The sequence below is a fragment of the Anopheles cruzii genome, chromosome X (assembly GCF_943734635.1).
Source record: "Anopheles cruzii chromosome X, idAnoCruzAS_RS32_06, whole genome shotgun sequence".
Taxonomy (NCBI): Eukaryota; Metazoa; Arthropoda; class Insecta; order Diptera; family Culicidae; genus Anopheles; species Anopheles cruzii.
The window spans coordinates 5,404,939-5,424,045 of NC_069143.1; the positions used below are offsets into that span (position 1 = coordinate 5,404,939).

General features: G+C 48.2%; 1 protein-coding gene across 1 annotated transcript; it reads left to right on the plus strand.

The window, feature by feature from the left end:
* The first annotated feature begins 354 nt into the window (after nucleotides 1–354).
* On the plus strand, nucleotides 355–19,065 carry LOC128277982 (serine/threonine-protein kinase Smg1). Its single transcript, XM_053016604.1, has 6 exons — nucleotides 355–5,031; nucleotides 5,272–6,953; nucleotides 7,100–7,502; nucleotides 15,041–16,112; nucleotides 17,698–18,612; nucleotides 18,722–19,065. Exons 1-6 carry the CDS (start codon nucleotides 355–357, stop codon nucleotides 18,919–18,921), a joined length of 8,949 nt encoding a protein of 2,982 aa, XP_052872564.1. The 3' UTR covers nucleotides 18,922–19,065.
* Nucleotides 19,066–19,107: the final 42 nt, after the last annotated feature.

A 19,107-nucleotide genomic window follows, 5' to 3' on the forward strand; every position in this document is an offset into this window, starting at 1 on the left:
CCTGTTTTGTTTGCTGCTGGCCTATTTCAGAAATCGCTGCCGGTGGCCAATGTCTCGTCAAAGTGTTAAAATGAGTCAAAATTCAGATAACGATGACATGGAGACATCCGGCAAACAAAGTGAATTGCTAATTCGACACCGCCCGACAAACGAACAGACTAATGCACCAGATGACCCGCATGTGAGAAAGAAAAAAAAATCGGACGTTCAACCGAAGGTAAGCGAAAAATGCAGTTTGTAGATGAATTGTACCGTGGTTTTTACACTGCGGGTTTCTTACCCTAGCCCAAAACAGCTGGAGCCGTGAGCGAGCAAAGTAGTAGCAGGATAGGAAACCAAGATGTTGGAATTGCGATGCCTAGCAAGCGTTACCAAAACACACGGCGCGGAAATCAAACGCGCAAAGTCTGCTCATCCGGAGCTTCATTACCATCGACAGTGGCGACGGCCGTTAGTTCGCATGGATTGGCCTCGTACGAGACACTGCTCGCCAACCTGCCTGAAGATATGCGCATCTCGAAGCTACTACGCCGGTTAGCGGCCGAGGAGAATCCATTTGGTTGTCGAGAGCTGTGTGATAAACTGGAGGTGGTGATAGTGGACAACGCAAACAGTGCATATGTGCGAAAATCTTTCGATCTACTTGCTAACACTATTTTCTCTGTGCTCCAAACCTGTCCGAGCGAGTGCCAAGACCGTGTTGCCTCCCTTTTTGGTTTGATGCTATTTGTTATGCTGCGTGATTCGACCAACGGTACAACGTTAAGCGATTGGAGCAAGCGCTACCTGTGTAAATCAAAGCGCCATCGGCAAGTGAACCTGGTAGCGTTGCGGCAGGCCGTGCGACTGGACCGCACGCAGTCACAGTTGGGTGGAAGCGTTGAACAACTGATTCTCCTGTTACAAGAGCTGCTCGAGTTGCCTGATATCGGCGTGGATATGTTTATACTCATAGCCGACATTCTGATAGAGTTGGCAATCAACTACACAGAACAGTTCGAGTCGCACTTTAGCGATGTTGTTGACATAGTGGTCGGTTGGCTGCTGGAGAACAACCAGAAAACAGTGGTGAAGCTACATTGTATACGAGTTCTGTTTGCATTTCAACCTATCTGGAGTCAGCAGCGCGAGGTTACACTCAGCTTGATCGAACAGTTTTTAGAGGACATCGGAAGCTGCTGTGATGAGATTGAGTTGAATAACCAAGAAGAACTTCACACAACGAATCGAATTTTCGGAGCGCTACTAACCGCATTTAACAGTGTGCTAAAGTGTCTGCATTTTGCCGATGGGCCGAGACTTAGTGAGACGTACAGAGTTGACGATCCATGGGCGCATTTCGAAGATCACTGCGCAATTGTTCTTCCGGTTGCGGAGAAGATTCTTGAGTCGGGTCCGCCATCTCACCTAGAACTCGATGCCATCTGTGAGTTTACAATGTTGATGTTGGCGGTAACTGAGACCACCGCAGTAATGGAGGAAGACAGTAGACAGTCACCAGCAACGTTAATATACTATGTAGTAGAGCTGCTGTTGCGTCACCTTGATGCGTACAGTGATCAACAGCTCTCTTGCGTGATATATTTGTTGATACAGATCGTTGAATCGTCCATCGTCGACCAGAGCAAACGGCACACGAGCATACAGTCGTTGGTGGAGTCTATGTTCGATCCGACCGGGGCTTTCTATCGCATTCGATATCGACACAATGAAACGGTGCGCCGCGGTCTGCTGGTGCTCTATCATAAGATTCTGATGATCAAGAACGGCATGATTTTGCAATGTGTCTACCGATCTTTGTTGGCGGATCTGAACGACGCGTTGGGATGTTTGCGTCAGGCGCTACCAAATACTAACCTTCCGCAGTATCACATAAGTTTAAATCTGCTTATTTTGTCACCGCTAGCTATGACTCGCAATTCAGTATTTATCACGTGGACCCTTGCAGCACAACCGGTGCTGTGCGTGTTACTAGAGCTGCTGGAACCGCTCAACATGCAGCTATGGGCTGGCTGCGGTGAGCTGCGGTATGCAGTCGTGCAGCTTGCCTACCAGCACGCCAACGCAAGTAATCACTTCATCGTGAACAGCAATCTACTTTTAGCGACTTTATACCGTGGAAACGCCATAGCCGATCGATTGGGTGATAGTCCAAGTCCAACAGCAGAGCATTTTCTCCTGATTTTGCGCTTTCTGCGTGCCTTCGTAGCACAACACACCGATGACTGGTTACGAACCCAGCCCCTGCCAGAGGCGCACGTTGAGCGACTACTGATTTTAACACTTGACTGGTGCGCAGAGATTTTTACGCAAACAGAGCGGTACTACGACGTGCTGGCGGGGTGTGATGAATTTGGTCGGCTACTGGTGCAGGTGTGCGTGCTCAGCGTCGGTTGGGGTACTCTAAGTGCGCCAGTGGGGCTGAGGTGTGCCGATTGCCTCGATCTTGTTTGCCTATACGTCTCCCTACCATCTGCTGTGTATCAGGCGATTGCGGAAACGTGCTGTGTGCAGATGTGCTCGGTGTACAGTGAGCTGCGCACACGCTACACGGTGGTATTTTCGAAACTCCCGCTATGCCATTCGCTACGTCAGGTTAACAACTTTACTGGCACCAACCGACAACGACGCGAAGAAATTCGCGAGCTAAAGAGTGTCTACTTGGGCACTAACACATTGCCGACGGCGGTACTGCGGATGGGCGACTTTAGCCAGCTGCTTAATCAAATCGCGTTCACTTGGGACGGTGCGTATTGCGGTGATTTTCTGCACGAGCTTCTCACCAAGTCGTACGGCGAACAGTCGACGTACGAAGCTATGGCTGTGCGGGATCTGCGCTGTTTGATACCATGGGCCCAGTGGGAGGCGGCACAGCTATGTGTGAACAGTAAGCTACGCTCGCCGTTTGGAAAACCACAGGAAACTTTCTTACGCATAGAGTCGATTGTGAAGCAGAACGCACGAATTCTTGCACTTACTGACCACTTCGAGGTGCGGGGCGTCAAGACGTCGGCCGCCAATCAACGTCACGCTCGCATTTTGCTCGGATTTCTTGAGGCTCTTGAGAAAGCGATTTACAACGCATCGGCCGGAACTGCATTCGCATTGCCGGACCCGGAGAAACCCGTTCGAATCTTTTTCCGCACGAACGCTTCGACGTGCGGTGAATGGTTCAACCGTATCAGGACAGCAGTCGATCTGGTTGCGCTTCACTGTATGGAACCGGAGATGGTAATTCGATACTCGGAGGCTGTGCTGCGCGAGCTCGTGACCGCCAATAAGATCAGCGATGGGATCTTTGAACACACGCTCATGTCATTAGTATGGGCATTGCTGCGTAACTGGGAATCGGACGCTCTGTATGGAGTGTACGTGTGGAGCCGCCAGCTAAAAGGGCGGAAGTATTCGTGGATCCGGATGGCAGCAGAAGAAGCTGCTGGTCATCGTGAAACGGCGGCAAACGGATTCCGAGCGATTCTGAATGACCCGGCAAGCGATGGTATGGACCGGTATGTACGAGACTTTATTGTTGACCAGACTATCTTATCGATGTTGTTTACCGGTTGCTACCAAGAATTATACGAGTTTCTGCTAGCTGAAGAAGGACGAGGAGTACCGCGTGCCACGATCCCGCTGATAACGGTCACGGCCGAGCAAATCTTGTCCATTGTGCGTTACGAGGAAACTTTAGACCCGAATGTCATCGATCTAAGCCAATGGGAACTAGTGGAACTAGGTACCGACATACCGAATGATTTCTCGTGCCACAAAACGATCTGTGCCGTGGAGAACACCTTGTCCGGTATTATTCTAAATTGCCAGCTTGACGAACGTGAACGGATGCTGGAGGCGTGTACTGAGCTGGTCCAGTGTTACCTTCAGGAATGTCTGTTGACCAAGTGCCGTGAGTATTTGTTCCAGATAACGATCACGAATCACATTCTGCACAAGATTGCGCGCCGTTGTAGTAGCAGTGGCGAAGGTTCGATCGTAGGGAAGCCGTCAGAAACCACTAGTAACGACAGAGGGCTTAGAGGCCATACAGAAGCGGGCGTAGACGACCTCGGAACACTAACTGTCGAAAAATTCTATGGCACATTCACACTGATGAGGTTGTTGTCATGGTCCGAATTTCTGGTGGCAAATGCAGCACCGCAGGGACCTAAAGGAGTTGGGGTGTACCAACAGCAAAACATCGATCTGCGGCTGGACATGGTATCGATGGGAAGAAAGGAGAGGAACTATGCGCTTTGTCGACGCGAACTCGAGAAGTACTACCATAAAGCGAACGTGGCACAGCGTCTGGGGCTTGAGATACATCGCCCCACTATGGAAGAAATAGCCAGTGGCCTAATAGAGGTCGTTACGTCGAACAGCCAGCCAACGCTTCTGGAACTGTGGGATGAGAACCTATCTCGCGCTGTTTACGAACACTGTAAGTGGCTCTACTGTCAGTCGGGCAAGCGTTTCGAGGGAATCGAATTTGCCGCGTATGCAGCCGCCGGTATATACAGATTGATAATGGGCGGCCAGGCTTCGAAGGGGTTGGCAGAACGAGAAGCACGGTTTTTACTTATGATCGGTGGATGGCTGACTAGTTCGACTGATGATATCGCTGTGAAGATACCGGCCGTGCAAGAGCTGGCTGCCATGTTAACTCCAGTTGCAGCAAAACTACCTTTCAGCAAGCAACGGCGAAAAGCCTCCCTTTTCGGACCATGCGATCTGTTAGTGGGCTCACTACTACAAGAGGCCACACAGTGTTTTCCTGACCTAGCGAAAGTGTGGTTTCAGTTTGGTTCATGGTTGTACCGGTGGGGCAAGCGAATCGTTGAACTTGATTGTAACGGTAGATTCGATGCAAGGCAAACTATCAGTATCGAGGAAGTGGAAGCAATCCTGCTACCACGGGTTAGTTCAATCGATTGCGCGCTCATTGTAGCTGTCCTGAATGAGCACGAAGTAGCGGTAGGTGAATGCGGCGGACTGATATCTGTTCATAAACAAGAGGTTGAGCAGGATCAGGATGCGGTGGAAGATGATGAACTACAGATGGAAGATAAAAATGAAGAAAAACAAAACGATGAGCCGAAGAAAGTTACAAAGTCGAAAAGGATCAAAACGAAGCAAAAGATGAGGAATGAAGAGTACAATAATGTCGAGGCAGGCGAGTTGGAGGAAGAAAAGGAGGCAAACAGTGACTATGTCCATGAAGAAGATGAGCATGAGGAAGAGATGAAGGAAAATGAAAATGGCGAAAAACACGAAGAGGATGAGGAGTTCGATTTGGATCTGTCATCGATTGGTTCGGTCGGACTACTGCAGGTTCTCACCAAAGCGGTTCCTGCGCTGTGCATCCTGCCGGCCAACTTACTGGACGCTCTCGTTGATGTGTGGTGCCGCAACCATCGGGCTGTGTACGGTTACTATGAGGCGGCAGCCGAAGCCTACTTCCGGTTTTTGATGCTTTCTTCATCGACCACTAGCGCACCTGATAGCCGTTGTAAAACAGCTATCAATGAGGACGACGCGGCCATCGACAGTGAACGCGCTTCATCGGTGACTGTCACGCTGCGCCTGTTGCGGCTAATTGCGAAGCACGCGCTTGGTTTAAAAGAGGTGCTGGAGGAGGGCTTAGCGATGACGCCTAGCGAACCGTGGCGTGTAATTGCTCCGCAGCTCTTCTCTCGGCTCGCACATCACGAACCGTACGTACGCAAACGCGTTTCGGAGTTGTTGTGCCGCGTGGCGAAGGATGCGCCCCATCTGATCATTTTTCCTGCTGTGGTTGGCTCGGTACGCGAAGACAATCAGGTTGTCAGCCTGCTACTCGACGATGTGGACGAACTAACGGGTGACCGACCACCGTCTGTCGCACCAACCGACACCGGCACGGGCTTTACCGGAAGTCTGGCCTTCTGTTTCAACGCGCTGCTCGACATTCTCTCACGCGAAGTGCCAGATACAGTGCGCCAAGTGCAAACGCTCGTCTACGAGTTACGGAGAATCTCATTACTATGGGAGGAACTTTGGCTTGTATCACTGGAGCAGATCCATGCCGAATATACTAAAAGATTGGCCGCTTTTGAGTCCGAGTGCCAACGCTTGCGAGACGCCGGAAAGCTTGAATCGCGCCGCCAATTGCTTATCGAGAAGCAACGTCTCTTGCTTCGTCCGCTTGTTTTTTTGCTCGAGCAACTACATGCCATTACGTCGCGCCCCGCAGAAACGAACCACGAACGCCACTTTCAGGAGCGCTATCAACGATACATAAAGAACATGATCGAGAAATTGAAGGAACCGGTAGCCGATGTTGGACGACCTATAGAGGGTTGGACTCGGTTTCGGTCCCTGTATAGTCTCCTACAGCAGCGAAGTCAGCGACGGAACGCCTGTCACCTACGCCTTATTGACGTCAGCCCGAAGCTGCAGCAGTTATCCAATACCGCAATTGCGATGCCTGGCATCGGTCGCGATGGGGGCGCAGTTGGCAATGGCGGATCGGGTACGGGAATCGAGCAACCCATATTAATCCGTTCGGTCGATAGCAACATTCAAATTTTGCCAACGAAAACGCGGCCGAAGAAAATGATTTTTAATGGGAACGATGGACGTCGCTTTGGTTACCTCTCGAAAGGACTCGAAGACTTGCATCTAGACGAACGCATCATGCAGTTCCTGTCGATTGCCAATCTAATGATGAAAAAGTCTATCGATTGCAACGGCAACGTGACACACTACCGTGCTGAGCACTACTCGGTAATACCGCTCGGCCCTCGTTCTGGCTTGATTACCTGGGTTGACGACACGGTGCCAATCTACACGCTGTACAAACGGTGGCAGCAACGGGAAGCGCTTCAGAAGCGCGAGGCACGAGACGGTTACGAAGGACGGAAAGGCCGGGAAGGGCGAGACGGGCGCGTTGTACTACGACCATCAGAGCTATTCTACCAGTAAGTGTTTCTTTTTTTTTCTGAACCCTAGTTTTTAGTATGCCTTCGGACCGACGCCTAGTACGGACGAAATTTTGACCCATATTTACTGTATTTTTTTTTGCATTTGGTTTTTATTTTTGATGGCCCATCTTTCGGCTACACAGGAAGCTTACACCCCTACTCAATGCCCACGGTTTGAAGGCATCCGATAGTCGCAAAGAGTGGCCGATGGCTCTCTTAAAGCGGGTACTTGCGGAACTGCAACAGGAAACACCGCGTGACTTGCTAGCGAAGGAGCTCTGGTGCCACAGTGCGACCGCGTCCAGCTGGCGACAGGTTGTACGTTGCTACTCGCTGTCGGTGGCGGTAATGAGTGTGATCGGGTATATCATCGGGCTAGGTGATCGCCATTTGGACAATATGCTAGTCAAGCTGGCCACCGGTGAGATCGTGCATATCGATTACAATGTGTGCTTCGAAAAGGGTCATACTCTGCGCGTCCCCGAGCGGGTTCCATTTCGCATGACGCAGAACTTAGAGGAAGCGCTCGGCATCACCGGTATCGAGGTAAGTTATTTTACATTTATTTTTTAAATATTATTATTATGTAGTGCAGTTAGCGTTTTCTTTGGTGGACAGAAAACAGTAATCTAAAACTTCCACTGTTGGTGTTTCGTTAAAGACTGATTTTATTATTCTAAAGTGGGGTGTACAGTGAGTAGTTTGTTGGGTTTGTACTGAGGTAGTCGTTCTCACGAGGCTCATCGGTGTGCAAAGAAATCGTTACCAGCGAATTGCTGCTGCGTCGGAATGTTTATGCTGGAGCGTCGCTGTTTGTGTTGTAGCTTCGACAACTAACTCGGTATGGTTATGACGACTTAGCGGGTTCGTAGTGACCGTCGCTAACTCTCGTTCTGTTGTTCACTGTTGCCTTTCTTTACATGTCCTTCTTTCCGAGATAAGCATATGCATTTGTTACCTAGTGCTAGTTGTGGCTGAAAAGAATTATAAATCTGAGCAATGTTCGAATCCGAGAATTTTGTTCGAGAACAATTTCTACTACTTTTTTATTGCTTTATGTTATAATGATTATCCTTATCCTAAAAATAAGGTTACGGAAATGCTTATTTTAGTTTGATGTGAGCACCTTTTGCATTTCTTGGTTCGCTGTTGTGCTTATAGTTATGAGAGTGTTGGAAAGCGTTCAATTTTTTTAAACAGAACAACATCTAGAGACGGGTTTCCAAATCTTCTCCTCCAGCTTTACATCGCTGCGACAGTTGGTCCCTACTATCCAAGTCGAACGAGTGCAGCTCGGCACCCGGCCACGAGTTACACATCATCGTATATTTTGGTTGAATACAAACGGTTGGTTCAGCTGCATCGTCAGATGGCTCACAGGCAGATTGTCTTGCCCGGGTGATGCTGTCCTTTTCGTCACAAGTGCTTAATGTTTCCAAGATGATTGTATGACCGATAATTGGCTTCGGCAATGGTGATCGAATCGTATGCGAAGGGTCCGAAGTGCCCACTCCTTGACCATTGGCGATAGCAATGGTGTGCATCTCATTAACGCCCATAGAAACTTGGATCGTAGTGGTAGTAGCGTTGGCCGCCATTTGACCGCCCGCTGATTGAAACCCGTCCACTATTTGCGAAATAACCATCACTGTTGAAGACGGCCTGGGTACAATGTTGCTCAGACTAACCAAGCTATTGTTATTGGTCAGACCAGCAGGTATTCCGTTCTGTGCCACATCGGCATTGGATGCTTCATTCGTAAGCGTCACACGAATTGAGGGTGGATATGACTCCTGGTGGTGCGACTGTTCCTGATGCTTTTGCACCGTTAGTGATGGCTGTTGTTGCGCTGAGGATGGTACGCTGTGTGTATCTTGATTAGGTACGATCGGCTTGTGACATGTGAGGAACTGCTTGAACGCGTGTCGGAAGTGAGTGTTTTTCCATGCGTAGATTATCGGATTCATCATGGAGTTGGTCATAGCAAGTGAGAACACCGCCTTATAAAGAGTCGGGGAGTTGTCTTCGACGAACGCGAACATCTGTGTCAAAACAACTACGAAGTACGGTATCCAGCAGAACGTGAAACACCCCATTATCAGTAGCACCACCTGTACCGTAACCGAATGACTCTTCCATAAATATGTTTGCACGAGACTAACTAGTCTATGCATTCTATACATTCAGAACAAAAGTGTAACCATACCTGCACCGACTTCCAATCGCTTGACGAACGCTGTTCTCCCGAAACACCGTGCACCCGCAATTGCTTTGCGTGTTTAGCCGCCTCCCGCCAGATTCGCCAGTAGACGACAAACAAACAGAGCCAGACGACGGAGAAAATGGGTGTAATGACTCCTGCTACGTACCACGGGTGAAGTAGCTCGTCGAACTCGCATCCGTCGGCCTTGTCCCATTTGTTCCAGATTAACGGTACTACAGAGATTAAGATTGCCAGGCACCAGCCCGACGCAAGTATCGTTAGCGCCGTGCGTTTTGTCATCAGCCTGCCTTGTGCATCGCAGAAAAAGAAAACAATTATTAACGCCTTAATGGAAGTACCCTTATTATGTTGTTTATTATGGCGTTAAAGTTGTTTATTATGTCGTTTATGCGGAGAGGGGGAGGGAAGGAGTGGATGGGAAGCGGCGTCGCCCCCTGTCCCTCCGTGGACGGGCTGCTTGACGTAAATCCCGGTTTCATACCTGCATATAACGTGTAGTCATGTCCCTACGTTTCAAGGCTATAGGAAAGATCCAGAAGATAGGAAAATGGTTTCAACATGAATTGAACGAAAGACAGCAATAAAACCAAATGAACCGCATATGAAATGCTGCTCGAGAGGTACAAAAGGAAGTCTATCGCCTTCGCACTATCGATGAATAGGGTTTTTATTTTGCGTGTCCTACTTAATTCCTTATCCGGCTACTACAGTCCTAGAGCGGTCCTGTACTGCAATAAAGACTCCCTTCACCGTTTGGGGTCGAGCACCTTCATCCACCAACTCGTTACACCCGACGTTCTCGCACGACAGCGTGCGATGCAATTCGAGATTTACTGAGTTTACGTATGCAATGCAAACAGTCAAAATACTAGCAAACATTTTGTCATCTATTTATCTTCTATGTATATAAAAGTGGATGTTTGTGTGTGTGTACCGCTTTTTCTCCAAAACTACTGATCCGCATGAAATTTGGCATAGCGTAGTTTTGTGACACCGAATTGTGAATAAGAAAGTTACAGCCTGAATGATAATGCATAAATTTGCCGTGCATTGAAATCGGCATGACACTTGATAGTTTTGATCTAGTATCGCCAGCCTTTTTTAACGAAAACGCAATTTTGTGCTTTTTCCATCTCCCATTTTTTTTATCTGTCCTAAACATTTTGAAAAAAATCGATGTTGGATTGAATATTGATAAGGTTTGAATATTATGAACATGCGAACTACCGTAATGTGCGAGTTTCACCTCGTGTTTAACTTACCCGGCGTAATGCAGCGGATAGCAAATGGCAATATAGCGGTCGACGGCGATGGCAGTCAGGTTCCAGATCGAGACGCTACACGCCATGATCAGGACGAAGAAACGCAGCAAGCAGAGTGCCTTGTGCTGACCAAGATCGATGCCCATGTAGAACGCCAGATGATAGGGAAGCGTCAATCCGACGAATATGTCCGACACGGCCAGTGAAAGGACGAAGAGGTTCGAGATGACCCACTGTAGCTGCCGGTAATACCAGACGGCGATGATGGTCAAAATGTTTCCACTCAGGATGAACACCATCAAGATGGCGTCGATCACGATCCAGATCAGGTCCTCGTTGACGTGGTCGACACACGTACCCAGCTCAGTCGTGATTATAGCCGTTCCGAAGACTCCCGGTGCGGTGACCATATTTCGTTCTGCTTGTCACTAATAAGTCGCCACTGAGTAGCACCTGTACAAATGTGTGGTTTACTTTGATTGTTGGTTTAAGATGAGAATAGTTGTTGGCGATAGTTGATCATGGGCGTAGTGATTGACCAACCTAGTGTCTCCCGCGCATGTTACCGCAAAAAAAAACACTGCCTGCGTGCGTAAATTTCGTTTATTATTCTAATGCTACAATGCAAGAACGAATTTATTCGTTGCTTATTTATTTTGTAGCTCGAATCGCCAAGCCTGTCAATGCACAGACTATCGTCAAGACAGAGAATCAAGCCATCAAAAAATTTAGCCCCAAAATTATTTTTTTGGGCTAAAAATTGGCCCTTTTTTGGCCCTAGTAAATCCTATTAAATTACGTTGATTCTGCTTCGATACTCTAATATTCAATGCCCACAAGGTCCAAATAGGTCTAGCGCATTGTATTAGATAGTCGAAAACCTGCATATCCTCGTCCTCGAGGTACTTGTGTCACATTTAGTAAAATATTTAGTATAACAGACCAAAATCTGTGAATTTATGCATGGGCAGGTGAGAACTCTAATCTGAGTTCATTAGCATAGTTTTTATCGAAGTCGACTGCAGTATGTTAAAATAGTAATTTATATAATGAACTTTTTTCTGTAACTGAAGATCTTTAGAAAGAAGAACTTTACTACCTTTCTGTGTGCTACTACCCAGATGTACCATGAAACTTATGTACCTGTTGTGCTATAGTGATTCATTCCACGCCGGTTTGTTAAACTTCAAAGACTTTTTTTACGTTTAACTGAAGTCGATGATACGATGCTTTGATTTGCATAGGATAATTTTACAGGAGTTTCCTGGCGAATGTTACCTCAAGCCAAATGAATAAATCACAGCTCTAATCACAACTCTAATCTTAACACGAAAACCATTGGTTACACTATTCACGACAGTTCAAGTGTGTTATATTACCGAAACTGCAGCTGGGAACGTAGCATTGAGACGGCGAATCTACGTGTAGTTGATGCGGAGTTGATTAGAAGTAATTTACAGCACAGTTTTTTAATTTTCTTATTCGATTGCCACAAGAATTTCCCACATTATAATGTTTATACTTTTGGTGTCGGTCTGCGATAAAACCGTGCAAAAACTACGAGGCTCCTCACCTTACTCTTTCGACTAGAAGCCACGATTTTGTTTGTAGGCGAGCCAAAAGTCGACTGATTTGCGAGCGTCCGGTGCGTACCGCCATACTATTGCCGAACATGATTAGAATTCTTCTCAGTGGCATGAAAAGTGTGCGTGTGTGGAAAGGAAGGGAGGGAGGAACAGTGATGTAGATAGATAGAGAAAAAAGGGCGATAAAGAAAATTGATGACTGATATACAGGTATGAAGCCAGGATTTGCTAACCAATGGCTCTAGTTGTCAATTTAGTCTTCATCATAATAACAATAAAGAATTCATCATAACAATTTCAACTCAACAAGTTTTATTCTGCATCGTCTGTGGAGGATTAAATCGATTGCTTGGCAATTAAGACATTGATCTTTTTTTCTTCTGCAAACCGGGTCACAAAAACATTTTCTCAATGGCAAAAATCCATGAATTAATGTTCGAATTGTTGGAGCATCCATCGTTTTCACCAGATTTGGCCCTTAGCGACTTACATCTGTTCCCAGATCTAACAACTTCGTACGTGGAAAACGGTTTTCATCAAATGATGACGTTATAACAGCTGTGGAAGCGTATTTTGCATGCCCTTCCAGATTCTTACTTCAGGGATGGAATTCATAAATTGAAATCTCCTTGGAACAAGTGCATTGATGTTAAAGGAGACCATATTGTATAACAAAGATTGAAGTGAACGCACGTTTGAGCTTGTAAACAAACTGTCTACACTGCCTATTTTGATAGCGCTCTGGGTTGTAGGTAAGCAGTGTGGATCGAAAAACCTTGGGGCAACGCAGTTTATCGGTTCACATTGTGGAAATTCGTGTCGGCGTCGATCCTTGTTGAAGTGAGCAACGCCTCAACCCCGAATCATCGTCATACCGTCTCCTTTCGCCACCAAAAGCACTCTACCTACCTTACCTCCTGACTAATATTCGTCTGCTTAGCTCCCGATGTCTTGTTGGTGAATCGGGTTTGCTGCCGAGAAGTACACCAAACAGTGTTCAGACTGATAGATGTTTTCATGATAGGCTTTTCTTTGGTCGGGTGACTATCTTCTTTATTGCAGTTTCAATTCATGTACAGCACTGTTAGTTTTTAAACGGGTTCGGGTCTATTCCGACCTGTTGACACCATTGCCCCCATTATGCTATCATTCGATCCTTCAACCGTTCAACTATGTCAATTATTCTACCTGCACCTTTTCTGATAGAAAGTAGCTCCAGCATGTGGGCTGTACATGATTGGGTTCGCGAATGAGAAACACCTCTCAGTCTTATATGAATTTGTCGATCATCCTAAAAGACTAAAAATGTTTAAAAAATGTGAAAACGGCACTCGCATTGCAACAACATTAAACTACAGCCCAAGTAATCGGTCGATTGCTTTATTGTGCTACCTATGTGGTATATTTATTTCATATTATTTATTACTCCAACCACCCCACTACTAACATGTGTGAGTTACGTATGCCATCGAGGGCTCTTGGGATACCAACCATTTCCGTGGAATGGAATGTTGAACCATTTCCGTCCGCCTCCTCGTCGTGTTGTGGCTATAACTGTCGAAGATGAGCGACTAGTGGGCGGTTTTATGGTGTGTTTTTTTTTTGAGCGACCTCTTCAGCAACAATGTGTGTTAGTTTCGTGTGGTACGTCGAGATGCGCGGCCGAGCTGTACAATGCCATATTTTGGCCTAAACCATCATGTGCACCTCAGCAGCGTGATGGTCGTCGTTTGTCTGTCGATCTGATCGCGGTTTGATTGATCTTTGTTATCGATGTTTGTGGAAAACTCTGCTTATCGCCTTACGACCCAGCGACTATCACTCGGCCACCGCTGCAGCGATTAATCAATTCTCCTGTACGTGGCCCAAAATAACGACGCCCTGCGCTAATTAAAGTATCCAATGCAGAAACATAAGTGCCGAGGGGAGGTGTCGGCATGATGAAATGTCGCTCCCAGAGTTTACCCTGCATGTTCTTCACGTGCGAATGCGTGTATCACGTTAAGCATTAAGTTCGTGCGAACAGTGGCAGGTGCGAACGACAACACACACTAACGAGCAGATTAGTGCGGTGCAACATCGACCGTACGACACTGTCCGGTTTATGTAAATACAGCAAATTTAGTAACAAAACAAGCAGGTATCCTTTATCTGTGGGATCTGAAAATTAAACGCTAAAACACTCAAGATCGTTGGTAAAAAACGGAAGTTTTTCCTGCATTTGTATTAAAGTTAAACCTTCTATCACTGCCGCACCGCATTTTTTATATGTAGTCGATGCTGAAAGCTGTCGCCAGGTTTCAGCAGTTCCGTAGGTGATGACCAGGCAGTTGTGTAGGTTTTTTTTTATATATTTTCAACGTCCGAAATTAATGTGATTTGGTAACGTTCGACTTTACGGCAATACTAGTAGGTATCCAAAGCGTTTATATGGTCAGCCATTTCACGTATCAATGTATGCCCGAAATTTAGCTAAACCAAATTACAAACAAGCTCGCTCGCTGTTGTAGCGGCTTCTCCATTGTGCCTCCACACATACGGGAGCAAAAATTAATCTCAGCATCTTCTTCTCAGACGCGGCTAAGAGTGTTTCGTCAGTTTTTGACCGAGTCGATGTTTCATTTAAAAATGAATTTTAAAATTCTGAAATTTGTAAACATTTAGTAAAAACATTAACATTTACGAAATGGGACGATAGAGGCGAACAGAAAATTGGGAAACATTAAAAACTGATTCGTACAATTTGAGTCTTTAACTACCTGATACCTGATGTCGTGGCTTGATACCACGGTCGTATCAAGCAACGAGAATGGAGCGGCTCACGGTAACAGTTTAACGTCGAGATGAAGCGTTCGTTGTCGTTGATCAGTAACATTTTTGGGTACCGTGAATCTGTACACAAATAACATTTAAGTTCTGTCTCGACAAAAACAGTTATTTGGAGTTTTTTTAAATGCCTTAAAAAGAAACTTTTCGTACATACATTACATTGTTGAACAATCTTTCAATCAGGGAACGTTCCGGTTGGCCAGTGAGTACGTGCTGAAGTCCTTGAAGAGGGGTCGTGAAACGCTTCTCACACTACTTGAGGCGTTCGTTTATGATCCATTGTTCGATTGGGCGATCACCGAAGAGGCAGGCGGTGGACCGATGCCGACCGCCACCGAAATCACCGTTTCAACCATGTCAACGGCTCTGTCGTCTCGTGGCGACGGCCCAGCAACTCTAGCTGAAGGTGGCACCACAGGGTCCAAATTTATAGGAAGGGCGAAACGGCAGTTAGAGCGCGAGGTCACACGGGACACACTCGCCATCCGATTCGCCGAGTGCCGCGTCGACTGGCAGCAGAACCGGGATGAATTTTTGCAGCAGGTGACAAGCATGCAGCACCTGCTGGAAGAGTTGGTCAGCGTGCGAGGAGAGCTTCGTGAATCGGATCAGAAACGCGTTCTCCTCTCCCAGCAAATGCAGCTTGTAAGTGAGACTCAGTATCTGGACGCTTTCGGCAGCCACCCATTGGCGAGTCTTGCCCAGCGCTTGGCCATGCGGGCAAAGGTGCAGGACGAGCGTTCCGCGTTACTGAACCAGATGCAGGACGCAATTGCCGAACAACAGCAGCACATGGACAATTACTACAAGTTCCGGCAGGCATACGTCAATGATCGTCTAGCGTGGCTCCTGGCTACGCTGGAACCTTTCTATCCTAACCATGCCGAACACGGCTGGTCACCGCAGCTAGTAGCTTTTTTGGCAGAGATGCGCCCTGATGAAGAACGACCAACCAACATGATAACGTTCGAGGAAGGCTGCTATGCCCGCTACTGCGAGGCACGAGCCCACGTAAACGAACTTATGACTGACCCGGCAATCGACTGCACCCGGGAACAACTGACATACTACGGTAACCTCTCCAACGCGTTCGACCTGTACATCCGGCCTAACGTGGCGTTGCTACCGGTGCACCCGGACATTGCCTATCGCAACTGGTACCAGCAGGTGCTTTCGAACACGAGTGAGGAGGTAGTGCAGGGCGTTTTGCGGGAACACAAGCGCTTGATCGACGAGCGGCTGGAAACCGACGCAAGTGAAGCTGTACAGTTAGAACGTGTAGCGCAACTAGGTAAACAGCGCATCGAGGAGTGGTCTCAGAGACTGTCAAGTCTGCGTACCTCCTGGCGGCCTCAAGGCAGCTTGACCTCTGCATTGAGTGACGACAAAAATTTGCCTCAACCGCTCTTTCAGACAGCTACGGACAGTTGCCTGTTCCTAGGTCGATGCTACGTGACCACTATGCAGATCATCGAGCTAACGCACCTGCTACTGCAGGCTGAGAGAGGCTTTCTCATGTCCGCTGCTGATGGACGGTCAGTCGAACTCGACGAACTGTTCACGTTCGTGCGTCACCTTCAAATACGCTGCCATGAGCTAACGGGGTACGCTTGGCCGCAGATAGCCGCGCCTTCCATCACACTAGCCATCGATAGGGCGTATACGGAGTACAAAGAGGTCCACCGGTTCCACGAGCATACCACGCAATTCTTGCTACCGTTGTTATCGATCGCAGCCAATCTTGCTCCGGTTGTGGAGCCGTGTGCCTTACTGCAGCTCGATTACCGCTTCGAACAGCTGCTCGAACACGTTATGAAGCCACCAGACAAGACTTCGTCAGGCGAACAGGTCTCTTTGACCGGAATTGATCTGAGTGAGTCGTTAGCGCGGGTCGACGAACTTCAATGGCAGTGGGACGAACATATGCGAGCAGTACAAGAACAGGCGATGCGCCAGCTTTCAGAAGCGACTGTCGGCTGCGAAGGAATTACAGTGATGGTATTACTCAAGCAGTTGAATGACACGTTCGACCAACTGATGGAGCAGGCTACCGGTGAGCCTCTGGTGGGGGACGAACTCATTGGCGACGAGCGATTGTTGCGTACTGTAGATCTTTTCGTGTATGCAACGAACCTTGGAAATGTAAGTAGTGTGTCTCGGCTGGCCTTTTATTCCTTTTCTTACTACTCATCTTACTTCTACTTCGTTTCAGCTACAGTCGGCCACGACGGCAACGGTCCCAACGATGCAGACACTTCGTACCAAACTATGTAGTGTTGCTCGTAGCCAGGCGATAGTTCAGTTTGTTCAAGGTGCCACGGACGCGGTGTTGCGACCAGGGCTTCAGTATGACCCGGTCAAACTGTTTGCACCGCTTCGTACTTTCGTGATGCGCTTCTTAAGGCTTCAGCTCGCCGGACGGGCTGCGCTGGCAGTGGCAGGTCTGTGCTACGCCGCCACGCAGGCCATTAGCACGCAGCATGGCTCGGAGTCGATGGCCCACCAGCTGGCTTCCCAGCACGGAGCTGTACACATCGTCATGGCGGAGTATAGCTGTGAGCTGTATGCGTTGCTATTGGTCCACCAAGACCCATCGTTGGCGGGCTCGATTGTAGGGCTAGGGCTAGCTAAAAAACATCTTCAGTCACTTGCTCCGCTGGTCATGCGCTACTACGAGCAGGTCTTCGCCGAGGCGCAACAGTGCGTTTTGCGGCACGTCTGTCACCGAGCGGAGAACGTGGTGGTGGGAGCGGAAACCATCGTTCATGCATGCACGTGGCTACAGGGGATCAGCGAAGACTCATCGACGTGTAGCCGGGCAGCTTTCTTACGGCTGCTAGAAGAGAACGTAGCGAAACTGGCGCGGCTCGGATCATTACTGGCCGAGGGAACAGCCGCCACATTCACCGCTTGCACCGATGAGATGTGCCGCCAACTCGCTTGGGCGGCGGCCATTCACCCGCCACTTTGCCACCCGGACCTCGTCACTAACTTTCAGCGGCACACCGTTCAGCAGGTTCGGACGCTCGATCGCTTTCGCATTACCATCGAGCAACTCACCCGCCATGCCAGCGCTGTCTTGCGGTTCGAACAGGTGCGCGATGTGTTCAGCGAAGCCGTACGGAAAGTGGCTGCTAACTTCCACTGTCTGATGGAGCGCCACCAAAAACTACAGTCAAAGGAGGTGGCGTGCGCAACGCTCGTGTCGCACACAGAAGAGGCGCTAGTCGAGCTTCTGGATCCTGAAGGAGTGATCGACCACACGTGGATAAGCAACGTACGAGCCCTGGTCGATGAAATGAACGACCAACTTCTAACGAAAATCGACAGGCTAACGCAAAGCGAAAACACGCTTCAAGACGCCCTCTACATAGGAGGTCACAAGCTGCGTAACGTGGTGACGACACACGAGACCATCGCCGGCGACATCAGGTCTCTGCTGAAAACGCAGCTTCGGATCAGTGAATCACTAGCGCTGCGCGAGTATTTGCAACGCTACAAGCGCCTCTTGGAGCTGCTCACTGAGGTGTGCTTTGTGACACTCAGCAAGGACTACACGGACGTCCTGGTCGATCGCGTGATGTTGAACATGCACGAAATACTGGTTCTTCTGCCTGTCGTGTTTGAGCAACTGTTTCAGTTTGATTTGCCGGGTGACCGTGAGGGTGAAGCAGTCAAAGCCGTCAACGTTTTACCGCTAACAGCACCGTCCACAGCGGAGAGAAGCACAGGCGCAAGTTCAGGGGCAGTTCAAAGTAAGTGAATCCGCATTCTGACATTATACGTTACCGTATTGAATCTATATTTTTACTGATTTATCTATTTTCGCTCCATCCCTTTCCCTTATTTTTCTCATTGCACCAGAAGACGTACGGCGGCGGGAGCAGAAGCGTAATACACACGCCGTTTCGGTGTGGCGCCGGATCCGCATGAAGCTTGAGGGCCTCGACCCTAACCCAAACAGGCGATTCGGTGTTTCGGAGCAAGTTAACTGGATGATACAGCAGGCAATGGACCCCAGCAACCTGGCTGTGCTGTATGAAGGGTGGACACCGTGGGTTTAGTTAGATGGGTTTTCAATACAAGATATCTAGTTTTATGGTCATTTTATATTTCGGATAAACACTTCGTTGTTCGGTTGTTTGATAGTCGTGATGGTGAAAATTTAATTTGGAATATAATGTAATAATGCTAGGCAACCTGTGAATTTCGATCCAACCGTGGTACGTTTTTAGAATTAAAGCAAAAGT